The 18,777-nt window shown below is 51.2% G+C and overlaps 1 protein-coding gene across 1 annotated transcript in view; it reads right to left on the bottom strand.

Annotated features, from left to right (window-relative positions):
- The window catches only part of GPC3 (glypican 3), a 138,542-nt gene that overhangs the window by 36,372 nt on the left and 83,393 nt on the right, over positions 1 to 18,777 (bottom strand). Inside the window, exons 5-6 of the mRNA XM_062612762.1 lie at positions 18,540 to 18,665; positions 7,747 to 7,867 (exon numbers count right to left, since the gene is read on the bottom strand). Of these exons, the coding sequence (XP_062468746.1) occupies positions 7,747 to 7,867; positions 18,540 to 18,665 (247 nt within the window). The remainder of the gene's footprint in view (positions 1 to 7,746; positions 7,868 to 18,539; positions 18,666 to 18,777) is intronic.

Genomic DNA, 18,777 nt, shown 5'->3' with positions numbered 1-18,777 from the left:
GTTTGTGTTGGAAGGGACCTTAAAGCTCCTCCAGCTCCAACCCCTGCCACGGGCAGGGACCCCTTCCACTAGAGCAGCTTGCTCCAAGCCCCTGTGTCCAGCCTGCCCTTGAACACTGCCAGGGATGGGGCAGCCACAGCTTCTCTGGGCACCCTGTGCCAGCGCCCCAGCACCCTCACAGGGAAGAGCTTCTGCCTAAGAGCTCATCTCAGTCTCCCCTCTGGCAGGTTAAAGCCATTCCCCTTGGCCTGTCCCTACAGGCCCTTGTCCAAAGCCCCTCTTCACGTTTCTTTAGCCCAGACAGCTAATGTCTTTCTGCACACAGTAGTAAGACACCTTACACTGCCCTCTCCATCAAAGGGATGCCAAACCAGTGAGTGCTTTCCATTCCTTCAATACAAGATACACACAAACCCATAGCAGGCTGAGCAGCCAGGATCTGGAAGGACTCCTCCACTACCCATGCCCGGCTGGTGTTGGGGACTAGATACACATTAATGCCTCCGGGAGAAGAAAATGCCCTAAACACACCTTGTTCCCACTGCAGACAGAATGATTTGAAGTGGCAGAATTGCCCAGGTCCAACCTTCCCAGCACATGGAGCAGCTTGGGATGGAGTGGGAATCTCACAGGCATCCCAGCAACGCTCCTGAAGCAAAGGCTGGGAAGGCAGCGCTGACCTCTGGCTGGAGATGGCCCTCCCTGCCCACAGCAGGTTCCAGCACTGCTTTTTCCTCCCTTCCCCTGAGAACATCATCCTTACGCTGTTGCACCAGCCTGGAATCCTAAGGAACATTATTATTGTTAACCAGGCTTCTTCTCAGGAATAAAAGCAATCAGAGTTGTTCTGCGCCCAAGAAGACCACAGGTTACTTGCCAGGCCTGCTCTAGAGGATGGAGATCAGCTCCCTGAACACCAGTCCCCTCCCAGTCTGGACCACAGGTGATGTAAGTCAAATTTTGGAGCAAAAATCCACATGAATGAGAAACCCATCAATGACCCCACTAATGCCAGGGATCGCTGCATGGCTTTTACTGGCACCATCAGGGAGGACACCTCCCTCGGACCTCTACTGATGGAGTCACCAACCTCAATCACAGCAGATGTCATTAACAAGGCCCAGAATAACTGTAATTAACTGTTACCTTGGTATCAGCAGCTCCACTTACACCGTGGTTTGCTGCACAAGGATTCCTCCAGGTTTGTTTCCTCCACAACAGGATAAACTCCAGCGCTGGTACCGGATGTCTGGTGTTTGTTTTAAAGCACCGCTGTGCATCAGCTGCATGTTTTGAACACAAAAGCCAATGAATCCCCGTTAAAGGTAGGGGTTTTTCCCAGCTGATTTCCACAGCATTGTTTGGATCTGCTCCCTGCAGGACACACCTGAGGCACCTGAATCCCTGCTGGCTCTGAAGCCACGGGGGCAAAGTTGAATCCCTTCTCCTGCACAAGACCGCAGGAAGCAGGGAATTCCAGGGAAGGAGAGGGTCAGGCAGGACCATAAGGTAAAACAGGCGAGAAACTTCAGCCCAGGTTACAGCTCTGTTTGAAAACACACACACAAACACGCTGGGTCCCGTTAATCTCTGGCTGTCAAAGAAGCCTCATTGCGGGTGACCTGCAGATACCGTGCTCCCACAGCAACCCCGACAAAGCCGGCGGGTTTGCAGATGTGGTCCTGACGGGCGGCAGCTGGCATGGGCACACCTGCAGCACTGCGTGCAGGTCTGGTGTCCTCAACATAAGAACATGGAGCTGTTGGAATGAGTCCAGAGGAGGCCACGAAGATGAGCAGGGGCTGGAGCAGCTCCCGTATGGAAACAGGCTGAGAACACTGGGGCTGTTGAGCCTGGAGAAGAGCAGCTTCCAGTGTCTAATGGGGCTACAAGGATGCTGGAGAGGGACTCTTCATCAGGGACTGGACTGACAGGACAAGGGGTGATGGGTTCAAACTGAAACAGGGGGAGTTCAGGTAGGTGATAAGGCAGAAGTCCTTCCCTGTGAGGGGGCTGAGGCGCTGGCACAGGGTGCCCAGAGAAGCTGTGGCTGCCCCATCCCTGGCAGTGCTCAAGGCCAGGTTGGACACAGGGGCTTGGAGCAAGCTGCTCTAGTGGAAGGTGTCCCTGCCCGTGGCAGGGGTTGGAGCTGGAGGAGCTTTAAGGCCCCTTCCAACCCAAACCATTCCATAATTCTATGATTCTCAGAGGAAAGGAGGAGGTTGGGTTTAAAAAGCAACCTGACAGTCAGATATGTGCAAATTTAACGATGCTCTCGTTACACAGGCTCCCATTCCCCCTGATTTAACTGGCCTGGCAAAATCCTGGAATTGCCACTTGCACACGGAGTGGGAAAGCATTTACCTGGCGTGTTACCGAGAGCTGAGGCATGGCTCAAAAGAATGAGGGAGTTAATCTTTAAATACCAGGCCTAGACTTGGTGGAGCTGTAGATTATTTGGTGTAGTAAAAGAAGAATTAGCTGATCCATTCCAAAATGCGTTTATCATTAAAGTAAAACTCTTCTGTCATTTTAGTTAATAGCCTTAGTAAGAAATAATTGCAATGTCTGGTTGCTTTCAACAGCGTGTGGTTTTAATATTCTAATTGTTACAAACTGTTTAATAATGTTCACAAAAGGCGTTCCCAAGTAGTTATTGTCTTTGTGAACATTTCTTTTGAGGACCTGATGAATTCTATTGCAGCTCTGCAGCACTCCAGCCATGGCAGTGTTAACTGACTGAATTTAAAAGGGGGGAACATAACAAAAAGCAACTTGTTTTGGTGCAATGGAAGGGTTGTATTTTCAAGTGTTAAGTGTTGTGCATCACTTGGTTTAACAATCTGGCAGCTTGTGCGTTTTTCCCATTATGATGCCACTTCATCTGGTCAGGAAGCTGAAATACAGTGGGAGTAATAAAGCTCACAGAGCCTAGCAGGGCACAGAGGAACAGTATCCCACCAAATCCCTCAAAGTCACGGAGCTTGCTGAAGGGGAAATACAGTCCTGAAACCTCCCCAGCTCCCCAGGGTCTCCCATAATGAACTTAATAGTTTTCCCTGCTTTGAGCTGCCTGGGACAGGGTCTGGTGAAGCAGCTCCCGGGGACCCCACATCTCCCCCCATGGGAGCTGCCCCGTGCCCAGGGAGCACCGGCTGCACTGCCGGGGCAGCCCATTCCCAGGTTCCCTGTGTGCCATGAGTGGGATCCAGATCCCACCCCGAGCATCATCGCCCGTGGTGGGGTTAGACCCCCGTCGCCGGTCCCTGATGCTCCATCACACTCTATTTAGAGCAGAGGAGCTGTGAGAGGCTGAGGCACAAGGGCACCGCGCCGTTCCCAGCCCTATCTTGTTTAGATTTGATTCCATCAAGTTGTGGCCTTTTGGCCTTTTTCCAAATTAACTTCTGGGTGACCTCCAGCCTGCCCTCTCCCAGCGGCCAGGCCGCAGGGAAACAGCCCATTAAACCTACAAACAAATATAGGACACATGGGTTGATCAAACCAGCTCCAAGCGCCTATTTAAACACCAGGGCTTGCTTTTCTGTAAGCTTCCAGCCCATTTTGTCCTTGGGCATTTGCACCTCTGGGCCTCCTTTGTCTTTTCTGCTTCCTTGCCGCTAAAGCTCCGTGGTTTATGCCTTGTAAAAGGTCTAAGTTTTGTTCTCATCCCCCTGTAAACCCCACAAAGAAGGACACGAGGCTCTTTCACACAGGGCTCACCACAGGACCCGGGTCTTTACACCGAGCACGTGAAGAAAGGCAGCGAGATCCTGCTTGGGGAGCAGCTGTAATGCTCCAAGAAATTGTGCGTTCCCCTTATTTCCAAGGAAATAAATCAAATGGGGTTTCTCAGGGTCTGGGAAGGCACATTGCCTGCATTCCAATCCCCAAAAGGGTTCTTTTTTTCAAGAGCTTATATGGTAGTTAGATTTCTGGCTAGCGAATATGCAATATGATAAAAACACAGTCCCTATACGGGGCAATAAATTACAGACTGTTTGATGTGGAAACCAAGGAACTGTCAAACTCCAGTGTATCTGAAATATTCTAAATGAGCCCTTAACTCGAGTGTCTGGAAATGTACAATATGTTTCCAGGCCCTTCAATCTTGTAAAGATACATCTCCCCCAGTTAAATTTCCTTTTATGGATCTTATTGTTCATTTTTGGTGGGATTTTCCCCCTGCCTTTTCTTCCAAAAATGCCCTCTTCCTCCTAGAGATGGTCCTGGGATGAACACCAGCATTTATTTAAGCATAAAGAGGGACTGGGACTGGGCACATGCTTAAACAGGTAAGGACAGGGTAAAGCATCTGCTGTGAGCAGAGCCCCATAGCACTGCAGAGAGCACACGAGTCAGCTTGGGGTGCAGAGAGACAGGAGGGAGGACCAAGGGGGTCACATTGGCTGATTTGGTACCCGCAGTCTCTATACCTGCTGCATCCTCACACCAGCATCACTCAGGTCTGCTCTCCAGAGCCTTTCTTGGAGGAGGAGGACCAATAGAGGGTCACCAACGTGGGAAGACACCCAGGACATGCATATGTCTCCCATCTCCATGCATATGTTAAAACCTGAAGCTCATCCCCATCTCACAGCCATTCAAATGCCCAGAGGAAACAGCTCACCTTGCACACTGCTTTTTGCCTACGGATGCTACCAAGTCCCGGTAAAAACCTGAGCAAGACCTTGTCCTGATACCAAATAACCTTCCAGTTTCAATGCAGTTTCATGCATAGGATGAGTGAAAACCCTTCTAGTTAGAAACAGACCCCATCCACTCTGGGAAATAAAAGTCAGGAACCGATTCCAACTCATTTTCCTGCAGGTGACCCTTGGCCTCCCAGCTGAGATAACAACGTTAATATTTATGGATGGGCTGCTCATGCCTCTGGGCAGACAGCAAAAATAGCTTAACCCCAAACTTGGTGGGCATCTAGGAGGAGTTACAAAAGAAATGAAACCAATAACCCTTACTTCCAACATGGCATGAAAAATAGCACCAGCCCCAGCCACACGTTTGGGTGAAACAGAAACAGGCTGATAAGGTGAGGGGGACCCATCCTGAAAGCGCTGTCCTGAGACAGCACTACTCGTGCTTTACTCATTCATTTACTTTAGCTTGATGAAAGGTGCTTGAACCAAACTGATACAACCTGGCACGTTTTTACGTCCCTTTCTCTCTGGATTAGGTTTCCTATGCTCCTTTCAGTCCCCATGTTCTAATGCACAAGCATCATTCCCATTTCAAACTGCAGAAGCTCAATGAGAATCCATCCTGGATGTGCGCACTTACCCAGCTTCAGCTGTAGGAGACATGAACTAACAAGTGAGCAGGATTTCCACATAGAATGTATTTGCCAAACTCAAGTGAGCTCAAAACCATGGTGTGCTGCTAAAAGAGCACACACTTTTCATCAGCGTGAGCAGGCAGCAATAAATTGAAGCCAAATCACTGGCAAATTACAGACATTAGCAAAAACCTACAAGTCAAAGCTATGGGACCCTACAAAAATCTCAGCACCTAGCATGGGTCCTGAGCCTACCCACAGCCGCAGAATCCAAGCTGCATCTCCAACCCCAGACGCTGTGTGGAAGTCATCACATGGTCCTAGGTTCATAATTCACTGGGAGTCCCACAGGGAATCCAGTTTACAGCTCTGAGCACTGCAAACACTTGAAAAGATGCTCCTTCCTCCTAAAGATTCTGGATGTTTGAAAGCCCTTTGGGTTGAGCTTGGTGGATGAGGAGATTCTCACCCTTCCCCAGCCTGGAGTCCCCGCTGCTTTCCAGATCTGAAGCCAACACCTGAAAAACACAACTGTAATCCAGCCAGAGCTGCTGCTTCTTCCACATTTCCTACTCTTCAGTGTTCAAGATGCATTCCAGATGTGGAGGAGAGCGCAAAACTTCGGTAGGCCAAGAAAATGAGTGTGATGCTGAGCTCTGACACCCAAATCCCAGCTCTGCAGTTACTTTCCTGGTGTATAAGCCATTCACCACGGACCACAGACCCTCCGCAGGAATAGCTGGGGTCATAACTAGTTCTCACAAATTAGTTTCTCCTGATTTTATTCTCAACTCTCCCTCCTTCTCCAGCACACCCTCACAAGAGGGTTTGATATCTTTCAGGCTCCCATTTATGCCATTTAACCCAATAGAACTCACCTGCCCCCCCATAACATGTTCTAATCCAATGCTGCACACCGAGGAGGGGAAGCACTGGGGAAGGCCATGACTGAGTTGACCATGCTCACCCCTAACCACTGTTTTACTCCGAGCAGCAGCTGACAAAGGCACTCTGCTGCTGCAAACAGCTGACTTCAGCCCGGCACTGTTTACCCAGGGTCTCTCATCCCACAGATCTCCACTCCTCAGCAGCCTGAACTGTTCAGCAAAGACCTAACCTGACCCAATCTGGCAGCCAGCATTTCACAACCACTTGATGTCAGCAGTTTCAAGCACACTAATAACCGTGTTTTGTTCAGCGCCACTTTCTCACTGTGAACGGCAAAATACCATTATCACCTGCAGGTTGAAGCCTGCCCTCTACCCCATTTAATAGGGAGCTGATGATGCTTTTTTCTCTCCCCCCCCCCCCCCCCCCCCCCCAATAATTATGGGCTGTTGGCAGATGGCACAGCTTGGCACTGGGAGGCACAGCAGGCTGCGCTGCCCACATCGGCTCCTGCATGTCGGGGTGCTCCCAAGGACCCCGCATCCCTGGCTGCATCCCGCTCCCAGACAGTGCCTAATGAGGCGTGCTTGTGTCGGAGGGCACGGGGGTTAAACTGGGACTTGCTGTGAAAACAGTCCCGGCAGCGGTGGAGCAGGAAAGCAGAGGTTAGCAGAAAAGTCGCTAAGCCAGCAGCTCGGAGAGAGCAGCACTCGCAGCCCACCCGGCCGGGAAGCAAAGCTGGGCTTAACCCTGGGAACCCATCACTGCCCAAAGCAGCCCTCAACAAGGTCCCCACCAGTAAGAGCTCTCTTGGGAGAGCCCGGGCAGCGCAGCTGTATTAACAGGCAGCGTTACCACCCTGGTATTTGCCCTGTGAGGTCCCAGTGCTGTGTCCCTGGAAAGCAGAGAGGTCCAAGCTAGCAGCCCATGGAAACGTTCCCTCTCTGAGTTACTCCTCAATGCAGAGTGCAGCAGAGCCCAGAGGCAGACCAGAGCTGGGCTGGCTCTCTGCAGAGAGCTCTGGGAGGGTAACAACTGCGAGCTGAACACTGCACCAAGGTGCCACCTAACCCCTTGGCAGCAGCAAGCCTTGTTCACAGGCTTAACGTGGCCTGGCACAATGGGGAGAGACAAGATGCTGCTTGTCCCAGCAAGGATGCCAGGTCTGAGACGGTGGGAAAGAAGCAGCAGGAAGAATCTAATGCAGCTCTGCCATATCCCCACTCGACATAACTTGTCCCAGCAGTGACTGGGAGTGGATGCCCAGGGAGATACAGCAAAGAAATGGGTAACCCTCCCTGCAAGGCACAAGGAATACCAAAGGGGACTCCTCCAACCAGAAGGGACATGGGGCACATGCCACACAAACCCTGCCAGTGTGCATGCACCAGGACGTGCCACTGCTGGGAGCCTGGTACAGTGCAGGGCTGAGGTGGCACCACTTTACACCCTGCTGCTGAGGATGGAGATGCCTCAGTGCCCCAGGTTGTCTGACCCAGCATGGGGAAGGCCAAAGCGATTTGGAAGCCACCCAGACCGGAGCCATCGCTGCTGGCACAACAAACCTGGTTGATGTGTTTCAGCTTGTCAATAATCTGGCTGATCACGGGCTCGGGACCTTTCATCTTCACCTCAGGATTGCCAGGCTGAGCTTTTGCTCCATTCTTTGTGATCTGGGGACTGTACCTGTGGGAGGGAGAACAAAGGAAACCACGATGTGATGGGCTAATATAGAGGAGATGTTTATAATTCAGTGCAAACAAAAGAAACCCCAAGATAAGCACCAGCCACGTCCAAAGCAGAGAGCACAAGGCAGTTAATAATGACAAAGAAAAGGCAGAAGATTCCCATAAACATTCCTGCTCTGCCTTCACAAAGTAGCGAGATGATGGACTTGTATCACTTGAGGACAATGAAGTCCTTTCCAGTCCATTAGTAACTAAGGAAGACGTTAAACAGTATACAAGAGGGATAAATATTTTCACATAACTTGCACCCAAGCGTCCTCAAAAAGCTGGCTCACAAATCCTGGCTTGCTCATGTTTGTTTAAAATGGATCTTGGCAGACCCAGAGACTCCAGTACAAGAGCTGGAGTGTTGTGCCCACAGCCAAAAACCGAGTGGGATGACCCAGTTAACTCCAGCTAATTAGCATAACATTCCCCCCCCTCCCCTTGTAAAGCAATGCCTGGCACTGATGTGTGATTTCAATAATAAAGAATTAAAGCATCAGAATATAATTAATGCTGTCAACATTGCTAATGGAAAATAGGTGTTGTCAAACAATCCTGATTTCAGCCTTTGATGAGAGCCAGCCTTGGGGATCAAAGCAATTGCTTAGGCAGAACATACCTTGACTTTGGTACAGTGCTGGGCTCTGCACAACCTGGTGTCTCCATTTACAGGGGTACTGTGCAAGCCAGGAAAGCACCCGGGCAGCAGGTAAGGGGCTGGAGATCTCAGATGCAGCTCTCCAAGGCAGCCAAGCCTGTGCTCAGCTTTCCCATCAGCAATTGGGAAAGAAGCATAAATTCAGTGCTGCAAAATGCATGGAATGGCAAAGTTTATGAGAGCGATGGAAGTGAGGAGGAGAGGAGGGACTGCTGCATGCTTGCCTGTGGAGGAACATGCTTCTCCACTCAGTATCTGGGTGGATACTGGATCCTGGCTCAGGATGCTCAGGATGTGAAACCAGCACATCCACACCAACCTCCAACTCAGCCCCAGGACCAGAGCAAGCGGCTGCCACCACTGCACAGTGGCACAGAGCACACCAGTGCCATCTTGAGCTGCGGGTTAATGGTATTCACTGCAGCCCCAGTGATGGGCCATGGCACTTTAAAGCACAAAACAAGTCCTCCTCTGTAAGAGCTGACAGGCTGGGCACATGCTGCCAAACCACAGCACAGCCTGCGAAGGGGAGATCACCCAGATAACGCCAGTTCATTTACATCTCATGTCCGTATGGAACTTCCAGCCCCAGTGGCTGCCTCCCTGTCTGCCAGCTCCCTGCTCCCCTGCCCACTAATACTTCATCCCCACACTGCTAAGCAAGCTGGGATGATGACATTCCATTTCACACAGGCTTTGGGGAGGAAGTGGGAATTAGAGGGGAGGGAGATGGGAGGGATGGTGAGGCCAGCTATGAAAGGATGCTCTGCTGGGGGAGAACAGCAAGAGGCACAGAACATTCAGCCTCAATGGCTTTGGGGCACACTGAGGGTTTGAGGGATACACAGGGGGTTAGCCCCACTTAAACTGAAGTAGGAATTCAGGCTTAGCCCAGACTGGTTTGTGTTGGAAGGGACCTTAAAGCTCATCCAGTTCCAGCCCCTGCCATGGGCAGGGACACCTTCCACTAGAGCAGCTTGCTCCATGCCCCATCCAACCTGGAGTGACAAAGAAGGATGGGAGAAAGGAAGTGTTTGTGCCTCTAACAGAGAGGCACACACCTGTACATATTCCTGTTTCCAAACATAAAGAACTTGTCCAGCTACAGGAGAAGCACTGCTGCGAAGCAGAGACATCACCTTGAGTCTCCCAAGCCCCACCAGCCCCTCAGCACTAGGGCAGCTGCCTGCAGTCCCTCCTGCTGCAGCACAGTGCTCAGGCACAGCACACCAACTCCAGCAGCTCTGTTCTCCCCCAGACACCTCTCCCCATGCGGGGGCCTCCCTGTTAGGACTCAACATTGTGCAAAACACTCACTTGAAAACACATTTATAACAGTTGTGTCACCCTGGGAAGCATGAATCGCAGCTATACCTGCGGCACAGAGCTCCCAGCTCACAAAAGCACATACACATGCTGTTAGAGACTTGTTGTAGGCTGACAACAGAGTGACTGGGAGAAGTGGGGCCAGAGAGTGCCCAGCTGCATGCCAGCCTGCAGCAGCCCATGCCCACAGAATCACAGAACCATCAGGGTTGGGAGGGACCTTGAGATCATGCAGTCCAACCCCTGCCAAAGCAGGGCCACCCAGAGCAGGGCACACAGGAACGTGTCCATGGTGGGTTTGGGATGTCTCCAGAGAGGGAGACTCCACAGCCCCCCTGGGCAGCCTGTGCCAGGGCTCTGACACACTCAGTGCAAAGAACTTCTTCCTCACGTTGAGGTGGAACTTGAGGTGTTTTAGTTCATGGCCATTGCTCCTCATCCTGTTACTGGGCACCACAGAAGAGTCTGGCACCATCCTCCTGGTACCTGCCTTTGAGATACTGATCTGCATGGATGGGATCCCCTCAGCCTGCTCTGCTCCAGACTAACCAGGCCCAGCTCCCACCATCTCCCCTCATGAGAGATGCTCCAGACCCCTGAGCATCCCTGTGGCCGCCGCTGGACCCCGCCTCGGCCCAGCAGGAGGTCTGGCTGCGGGACCGCATGCTCAGAGCGCCATCTCGTGGGAAGACGCTGGTACTGCACGCACAGACCCCTCTCGGCTCTGCGAAGGCTCGGGCTTAACCTAGGGCAGGGAAATAAGGCACTGGGAGCAGAGCGTTAAACCCGCTGCGTGCTTGTCACGGTCCCTCAATGCCACCGCGACAACCTGGTGAGCACAGCTGGCCACTGAACATAAACATCCGCAAGACGCGTGACTTCAGATGCCAAAGGAATCGCCAGTTTTGGTGTTACTGCAAATTTAACACAGAACACTCATGGAACGCGAGTACGTTGCTGAAGTCTCCTGTGGTTTAACTAGCACAGGGTTATCAAAAGCAGAACCTATCCCATTTGGTGCACACCTAAATGAATACGATCTCTCTCCTAAACTGAGACCCATAGCAACTCAATAGCTTGGGTTTGGGTGGGCAAAACCCCTTCTGAAATCCATGCAATGACTGCCAGAGAGGGTTTCTGTAGCCTGTGCAGTGCTGTACAGGAGGAAGGAGCACAGTAGTACGCCATAACTATGTGTCCACATAAAACTGTTCCCCAGGAGGGTGGTGAGGACCTCAGCTCACCCTCCCCAGGGGGACAAGTCTACCAGAGAAACCTGAAAGCATCTGGAGGGATCTCTCCCTAAACCAGTGATGCTGGAGCAGCAGAGTGCCACCGCTTGGACCTCCCCACTGGCCAGGTCCCAGGATATGTACTCAGCCCAAAATGAACCATTTGCACCATTTCACCAGTCTGCTGAAGCAGCGAGGCAGTGGGCACTGCAAGCTGCACATCTCCGAGCATGAAACGCAAGAAGCAGATGCATGGGGACACGCTGTGTCCAAATAGCCAGACAGGCTCCTGTGTAGCTTGGGTGCTCCAGGACATCCCTGCGCAACTAAGCTGAGGTGTCCTGGTGTGTTCAGTACCAGGGGGACACCAGCTCCCACTCGGCTGTGCCCTCCTCTGCCCCAGCACCAGGGCCGGGTGACATGCATTCAGGCACGGGATGCAGCCAACCAAAGGGTTAAAGGCTTTGAAATGCAGCTTCAGTGAGGGAAGGGCATTCCTGAAATGCCAGAAAAGCTGGAAAAGGCAGCTGGCACCCCTCCCTACAGCCTGGGCCAATCAGCCAGCCCTTAACACGGCAGAGAGCTGCCTTTGCAGCCCCCACAGAGCTGGAGGATGGGGGTTCCTAGGGCAGTCCCCATGCAAGCTCCCCTGTGTCCCACCAAGCTGCTGCATGGCTGATGGGCTCGCAGGTCACATTGCAATGCAAAGCCAAAGAGTCCCCTTCCTCCCACCAGCCACAGTGCAGACAAGGAGAAACCTCAGAGCCATCTCGAGCTGCTTTCAACGCATGCCAACAAAACAGCCCCTTCCACGGGACACTTGTGCCACTCCACAAAGCCCATCACATACCTCTGCCATGGTGACAATCAGCACTGAACAGCAAATATGAGCAGCGGTTCAAGGCCACCCCGTGGTCCCAGGGTGTCCCTGCACCAAAGGGGGTATCAATGTTGTAACACGAGCATGGTCTGGCTTCCACTTCATAAGCAAAGCCCAAAATACATCCCTCTTTGACGTGTCCTGACGTCAGCCAGCAGCATCCCCCTGCCTGGGCTCCCTGGGTGTGGGCTCTTGCTGGGGACGTGGTATTTTCCACAGACAAATGTCACGTTGTAAAATGTGCTGGTGAGCAGCCCCGGCTAAAAATGGCTTTAAAAGACAACCACCTGATGGAAACACCAATGGTCTCCTGTGGGAACAGCACAACTACAGAGCCTTCCTGCTCCTGCTCACCCACAAGTGCCCAAGTCTGCAGGCAAATGATGGGATTTCCTCCTTTCCTCCCCACCATCCACAAATGTTTGGTCATTCCAGCCCAAATACAGCTCTCTCCAGGCTTTCATTTCAGAGCGAGGAAGACAAGATGACAAATGCTATTTAAAGAGATGGCAATGAATGTAAAATGTGTGCTCATCCTCCTCGGCCACGCTAGGCGCAGGGATGAGTTATGGCAATGCCTGACGTGTGATTTAGAGAAAGTAATCCTGCAAGTCAAACAGAAAGAATTACACCTTTTAGAAGCAGGAAAGTAAGTTTGTCATTCAAATCACAATTAATAGAGGCTTGCCTTCCAGTTGCAAAGTATTTACTCAGATGCAGCTCTATAGTTTAACCAGTGCGGTATCCCTTGCAGGCTCTTCCTCTACTATCTCTGTTCACTGAATGATAGTTGGTTGAGGGAGTGGATGGGGGACAAATACAACATAGACTGCTACAAGACAGGACTGCAATACAAGAGCTTTCATCACACAGGGTTTAAAAACTGAGGATGAGAGAACAGAATTTGCAGCACCTGCAATCCCCTGAAACCACCCTGAATCTCAAGACAAGGCTTACTACAGGCCATGCAGGCTGGTGACACCGAGTCCTCAGCACACAGGAGGAATAAAGAGATGTAAAAGGGAAGACAGGAAAGAAAAGTTTCTCCTATACACTGCTGGCACAAGCCCAAATCATATCTCCAGCCACTTTCATGGGTCTGCGAAGGTGGGTGCAGTGGTGATGCCAACGTTTCATTCTCTGGCCCTGCTGCCTTCTGGTTTAGTGGGACAAGCTTAATGCCACATCAGTGGTACAAGCAGCAGGAGCCAAAAGGCTGGAAGGGCTGCTTCTGACACACTCATCCCACCCCACAGGCAGGGGTGAGCCCATAAGCCACCAAGAAGAGCCGATAACTTCTGTTCCTAGCCTGCAACACGCGCGGTTGCTTGCTCGCAGTGGGTGCTTGCAGGCAATTTACACCACATGAAGCAGCTGCTTCAAAAGCAACCAGGAAGATCCAACGCTCTCAGTGGGCAACACTCTCACCTAAGGAAGAAGGAGCTCTTTGCTGCTGGATTTCCAAACAGCAGCACCTCACAGCCTGGTCTCGCCACCAGGAGAGCCCGCTGAGGTCCTGCTGCATCGGTTCCCTGCCGAAGGGAAGGGCTGCCTCTTCCCAGCCACCCTATGCAATGCAGCTACAGAGCATCCTGCAGATGTTGGCTTGGGTATGGAGGTGAAATCTCAGGTAACCACCTAGTTCTGGGAGATGGGCCTTGAAGAAGGAACAGCAGAAACTGGCATCTTCATAGCAAAACAATGGGAGTTCACAGGATAAAAGGACAGCCTGAAGTCTGCCTCCATTCAGCTTCAGGTGAGTAAAGCTCAAGACAGATTATGGGAAAATTGGCCAAACCTGAGACCAAAAGCAGGGTTAATGCAGGAAGAATCATGATCTCCCTTTCTGAAATACTCTGGAAACAGTTCTGGCCATCCCATAACCCACTGAATTCGCCACTATCCTTTCATTCTAGCTTATGTTTGCTACAGAGCTGTGGTTTATGTGCTTGGGAAGTTACACAGCCCCTTTGGGGACACCGTTGTATCAGCTATTTCACAGCACTGCCAGAAATAACCAAACCCTTCATGAGCTAAAGGGTTATCGCTGGCATGGAACTGCCTTTGTTCCAATTACGGAACTGCATTTTTCTCCCTTGCTTCCAATTGTGCTTTCATTGCTTATGAGTTGTATGATTAAAACACACCCCGGTACAATGGCAACAGCAGGGAAACCTGATGCTTCAAACTCAAAGAGGAGAACATGGCAAGCTGCTAAAACTATATTGATTTGGACCTGGTGTAAAGCAAACAAGAATTGTGCTGGTGATTTAGAGTGATGCACAAGGTTGTCTTGAGCAATTTGGAAGTGGCAGTGTCTAAAGTAAAGCTTAATGTGCTTACAAGTTTTGCTGTCGTTCTGTTCAGAACAGCTTGAAAGGAATATTCTCATGTAAGCAGATTATTAAAGTCTGAGAATCTAGATTTTAAGAGGCTCTTAGTATTAAATGCTGCAAAACCCTGATATTCTATATAAGGCTCAAATCACCTTTGAGATTCAGATGCCTAACTCCCATAGAAACCGAGTTCGGTATCTCAATACAAGCTTGACTTAAGCTGTACTCTTTAAATGAGCTAATTCTCAGTCAGAGCTTCAGTGATAAGAATCACCCTCTGTTTTTTTCTCTGTGCAAGGATAAGAGAGGCTGGAGAACATCATCTCAGCATCCAGCACCACCAGCATGAAGGCAGGTGGGAGGACGGGGCATAAGGACAGAGGTAAGAAGAACCCTCTCTTGGGCAGGTTGAACCTCCCTCAAGCTGTTGCACATCCTACACATCCAGCCCTCTGCTATCTCAGAGAAGTGCCTGTCAACTGATTAAGCCCAGGAAAGCTGCACAGACGTGCTCAGGGATGCACAGAGGGAGAGCCAGCAGGTCTGGTCCCCAGCTACCACAAACACCCAAAGCCCTATGACCCCTCCTAGCGCTCGTAGAAGCAGCTCTTCACTGGTGGTGGAATGTGCAGCGTGTGGCTTTTGCTATGAACCTTTGCGGCATCCCAAAAGAGCACAGTGTGTTTTCGCACCCTCTGAAAAGTGTGAAAAGCAGGAATGCGTTGCCTTTTGTTTTTTCTTCCCACTTTGGCTTATGTTCCTCAACCACACAGCAACAACACAGCAAAACACACAGGCACTGCTCTGCATGACGAGGAAAACAGACCTTCCTCGTCCAGTTGCCACTGTTTGCAAGGGGTTCTTTCGAGGCACCCTGTCCTAAACCCACAGAGGGATGGTGATCAAACTATTAACCCCCAGAGCAAACCTCAAGGAGGATGAACTCTTGCCATTAGATGGTCCAACCAGCCAGCTGCATTGCACTGGAGTCCCAGATGAATATGTTCCATCAGGGCAGAGGGAGGTCAGGGTGGGGAGGAAATGAAGGATGGGTCAAGGCTCAAACTGGGAAATGAGACCCAGTGAAAGGCTGATAAGAAAGCCCTGGAATACACAGGACAGTAAACACCGATTGAGAGGAACCACAAGAGGAGGAGCACAGGGTGCAGAAGGGACTGTGCATGTCAGACAGCAGGATGCACACTGTCAGCGTTATCTTGCACTTGAGCGCACTGGCAAAGGGCTGTGAAGTTGCTATTCCAGGCTTGATTTAACATGTTACAGGAAAAGGGCTTGGAATAACTATCAAAGTTTGTTGTGACAGAGGGGTCAGGACACAGCTAAACCAGGAGGGCTCCTCTCTAACTTAATTAACGCTCAGGTACAGCATTAAAGATGTGAGAGGTGAACAGACAAACCCTCCAGGAGTACCACCAAAGCCCAGACATGCCCATATGGATGTTCACACCGAGCTCACTGGCACAGCAATGCCCAAGCAGTTTTACCCATCATCTGAGCAGCACCAGACATGGAAACACGTGGAAACACAGCATCCACCCAACCATTGCTCTCCCCTGGTCTCCACCTGATGCTGCAAGGCTTCCAGCAGCTTCCTAATCTATCCCTAGGGTGGGCACCTCCTATTGCTATAGGAACCATAAGATGTCTCCCTCTAGCCCCAGCTGCCACCCCACAGGGACATGGGTGGTCTTAGATCTGCCGATGGATACCCCAGGAACTCAAAGGGGTCTCAGAGTGCACATGGTGCAGCTGAGGCAACTCAATCCTGTCCTGAAGCGAAACGTATCCAGCCACAGCAACCCTGCAGGGTAGGTCAAGTGCAAGGCACGGGTGTTTCCTCCAGTCCAGCCTTGCAGTCAGGAAGCTCCGATGTGCAAAAGCCAATACCCAACGAAGCAAAGGGGGAAACACTGAGATGCAAAGCGTATTCCACAAGCACAAAACCTAGAAAAGCAGGCCCTTCCCTCTGCGACACGTGTGCAACAACGACCACGTCTGAAATCGAAGCCAGATATTCAAAACCCACCGGGCTTCTTGCAGGAAGCGGCACGATGGAGCTCTGTGACCACCAAGTGCACATCAGAATCGCTATAGGCATGCCAGAAACGCTCCCGCACGATGCACATTCTCAGAGCAGCTTGTGATTGTGACAGGGCTCCTCCACAGCGAGCAGCTGCTTGGCTCCCTCTTGGGGAAAACACTGACTTCAAGAAGCTGGTGGTTACCGTTACCTTACATGATCCTGGTTTCCAGGAATACTCCCAGACTCTCTGAAGGAGCCGCCGCGCTTGGAAGTCTGACTATGTGAAGCAGGCAGGTTTGGCTCCACGTGAAGCAGTGCAAGGGCTCTAGAGACCAGTTTAACTGCATGTTCGCTTCTGTTTGAGATGTTCTGCAATTGGGTTCTGGGAGAGGAGCTCCAAAGCCCCTGTGTCCAACCTGCCCTTGAACACTGCCAGGGATGGGGCAGCCACAGCTTCTCTGGGCACCCTGTGCCAGCGCCTCAGCACCCTCACAGGGAAGAGCTTCTGCCTAAGAGCTCATCTCAGTCTCCCCTCGGGCAGGTTAAAGCCATTCCCCCTGGCCTGTCCCTACAGGCCCTTGTCCAAAGCCCTTCTCCAGGTTTCCTGGAGCCCCTTTAGGCACTGGAGCTGCTCTAAGGTCCAGTATGGGTTGACCCAGCCCAGCTCTCTCAGCCTGGCTCCAGAGCAGAGCTGCTCCAGCCCTCAACTTAATCCTCAGTTTAAAGGGCCTGAAATCTTGGTGCTCCCTTCATGCACACACACTCCATCGTCTCCCTGCCTCTCCTCTCCATGCACTGTTGCACCTACGTGACCTGCTGCACTGTGTCACCAACACCACTGTACTGCAGCAGGGACCTCGGTGACGTCTTAGCCTGTTAGGCTTAGGACTGTGGACTGTCCACTAACATTCTCAGCAGAAAGCTGCAGGTATGTATCATCTAAAGCTATGGTTAACCTGCAAGTCACTCCAAACTTATGTTTGTAGGAAGGTCAGGACTCAGCACCTTTCCATTGCTGCCACTTCACCCAGTCGTGGCATCAGCAGGACCTGGACCAGACACCGGTCACGGCCCCAGTGAACTGTCCTAACCAAAGACCTCATCCTACATCCTCCCCTGCAGTGCTCATAGCACTGCTTAAGAAGTTGTAATTAACAATCAGTGTGCCAATATTGAAATAATCTTGTTTTCTTCCAACTTCTCTCTTAGGAATAGGAACTGCAGATTTCCCAGGTATGAGTACAGCTGGAGGACACAGTTTTCCTTAGGCAAAGTGAGTGAATTGTATCAACTGTGTGATCTTAGATGCTTGTGCAATTTTGTTTCAAACTATAGCTTGATGCTCTTCTAGTCCCTTTGGTGTTCTAGGTCAGTACTGCCCGTACAGGCTAATTACCACCTGAGGGTACTGAGCAATTAGGCATAATTAATATCTTAACATTGCACCACTTCCTGATCCTATTGCTATTCCTTCCCTTCTGCAAACTGCTTAATAGCAAAAGATGCTCTGCAAAAATGGGGGTGATTAGAGCAGATTTATGTATTACTCTAAATAAAACATTCCTAAGTTCTATTTCCACATTCTTTAACATCCCCAAAGGACATTTTTTTGCAAGAAAAACCTTCATTTCTATTGACACTTCCTTCCTCCTTATGCTATGAATGCTGTTTGCCTCAGTGGTCCTGACCTCTAGCACAGAGCTACGGCCAAGGAAAAACCCAATAAGGTGGTTTTCCTTGCCAAAACCCCAACAAGTGGTCTTCACTGTCACTCCCCGGGGATGCTCCTGCACGGAGCCAGGTTGGAGACATCCCCATCCCAATGCAGTCCATGGCGGCAATGACCCCATCGCTACCCCTCACACCACAGTGCACCCTCCTGCTGCTCTCCTCTCTCTGGCTCCCTGCTACCAACCCACCCCAATCAAAGCCAGCCACTGCTGCAGGGTTTCCAGAGCAGAGTGGAGAAAGCTCAGTGGAGGGCAGCACACAACCACTTCTCCTCTCCATGCAGCCTGCACATCCATCTGCGCTGCACCACGGGTGGATACCAGCTCTGCAACGGGGTTTTTAAGGGAAGGACCACTGCCCTGGTCACTGCCTGGTTAGCATAAGACAAGCAATACAGGGGAAGGGAGAGGGGATTCACCTCTCCACGACTTCTTGTCCGTTCCAGCAAAGAGTGTCGTTCTGCACAGCAGAGCTGTGGCTGCAGATGTACTCTGGCAAACTGCTGTAGAAACTGCCGTGGGACTTCAGCTTCGTGATGAGCTCCCTGGAAGAAAGGGGGAAAAAAATGGTGTTCAGCTAAAAGGAAAAGAGGAAAAGCCTCTTCTGTGGTGCCTTTTAAGCACTGGGGGTAGTTACACAAACAGAGCGTGAAAGCA

This window comes from Pezoporus occidentalis, unplaced genomic scaffold (genome assembly GCF_034315485.1).
Source record: "Pezoporus occidentalis ecotype Australia unplaced genomic scaffold, CSIRO_AGI_Poc_V1 ctg161, whole genome shotgun sequence".
NCBI classification, from domain to species: domain Eukaryota; kingdom Metazoa; phylum Chordata; class Aves; order Psittaciformes; family Psittacidae; genus Pezoporus; species Pezoporus occidentalis.
The sequence above is the reverse complement of the archived record's forward strand: the minus strand, read 5'-3'. Positions and strand labels throughout refer to the sequence as shown.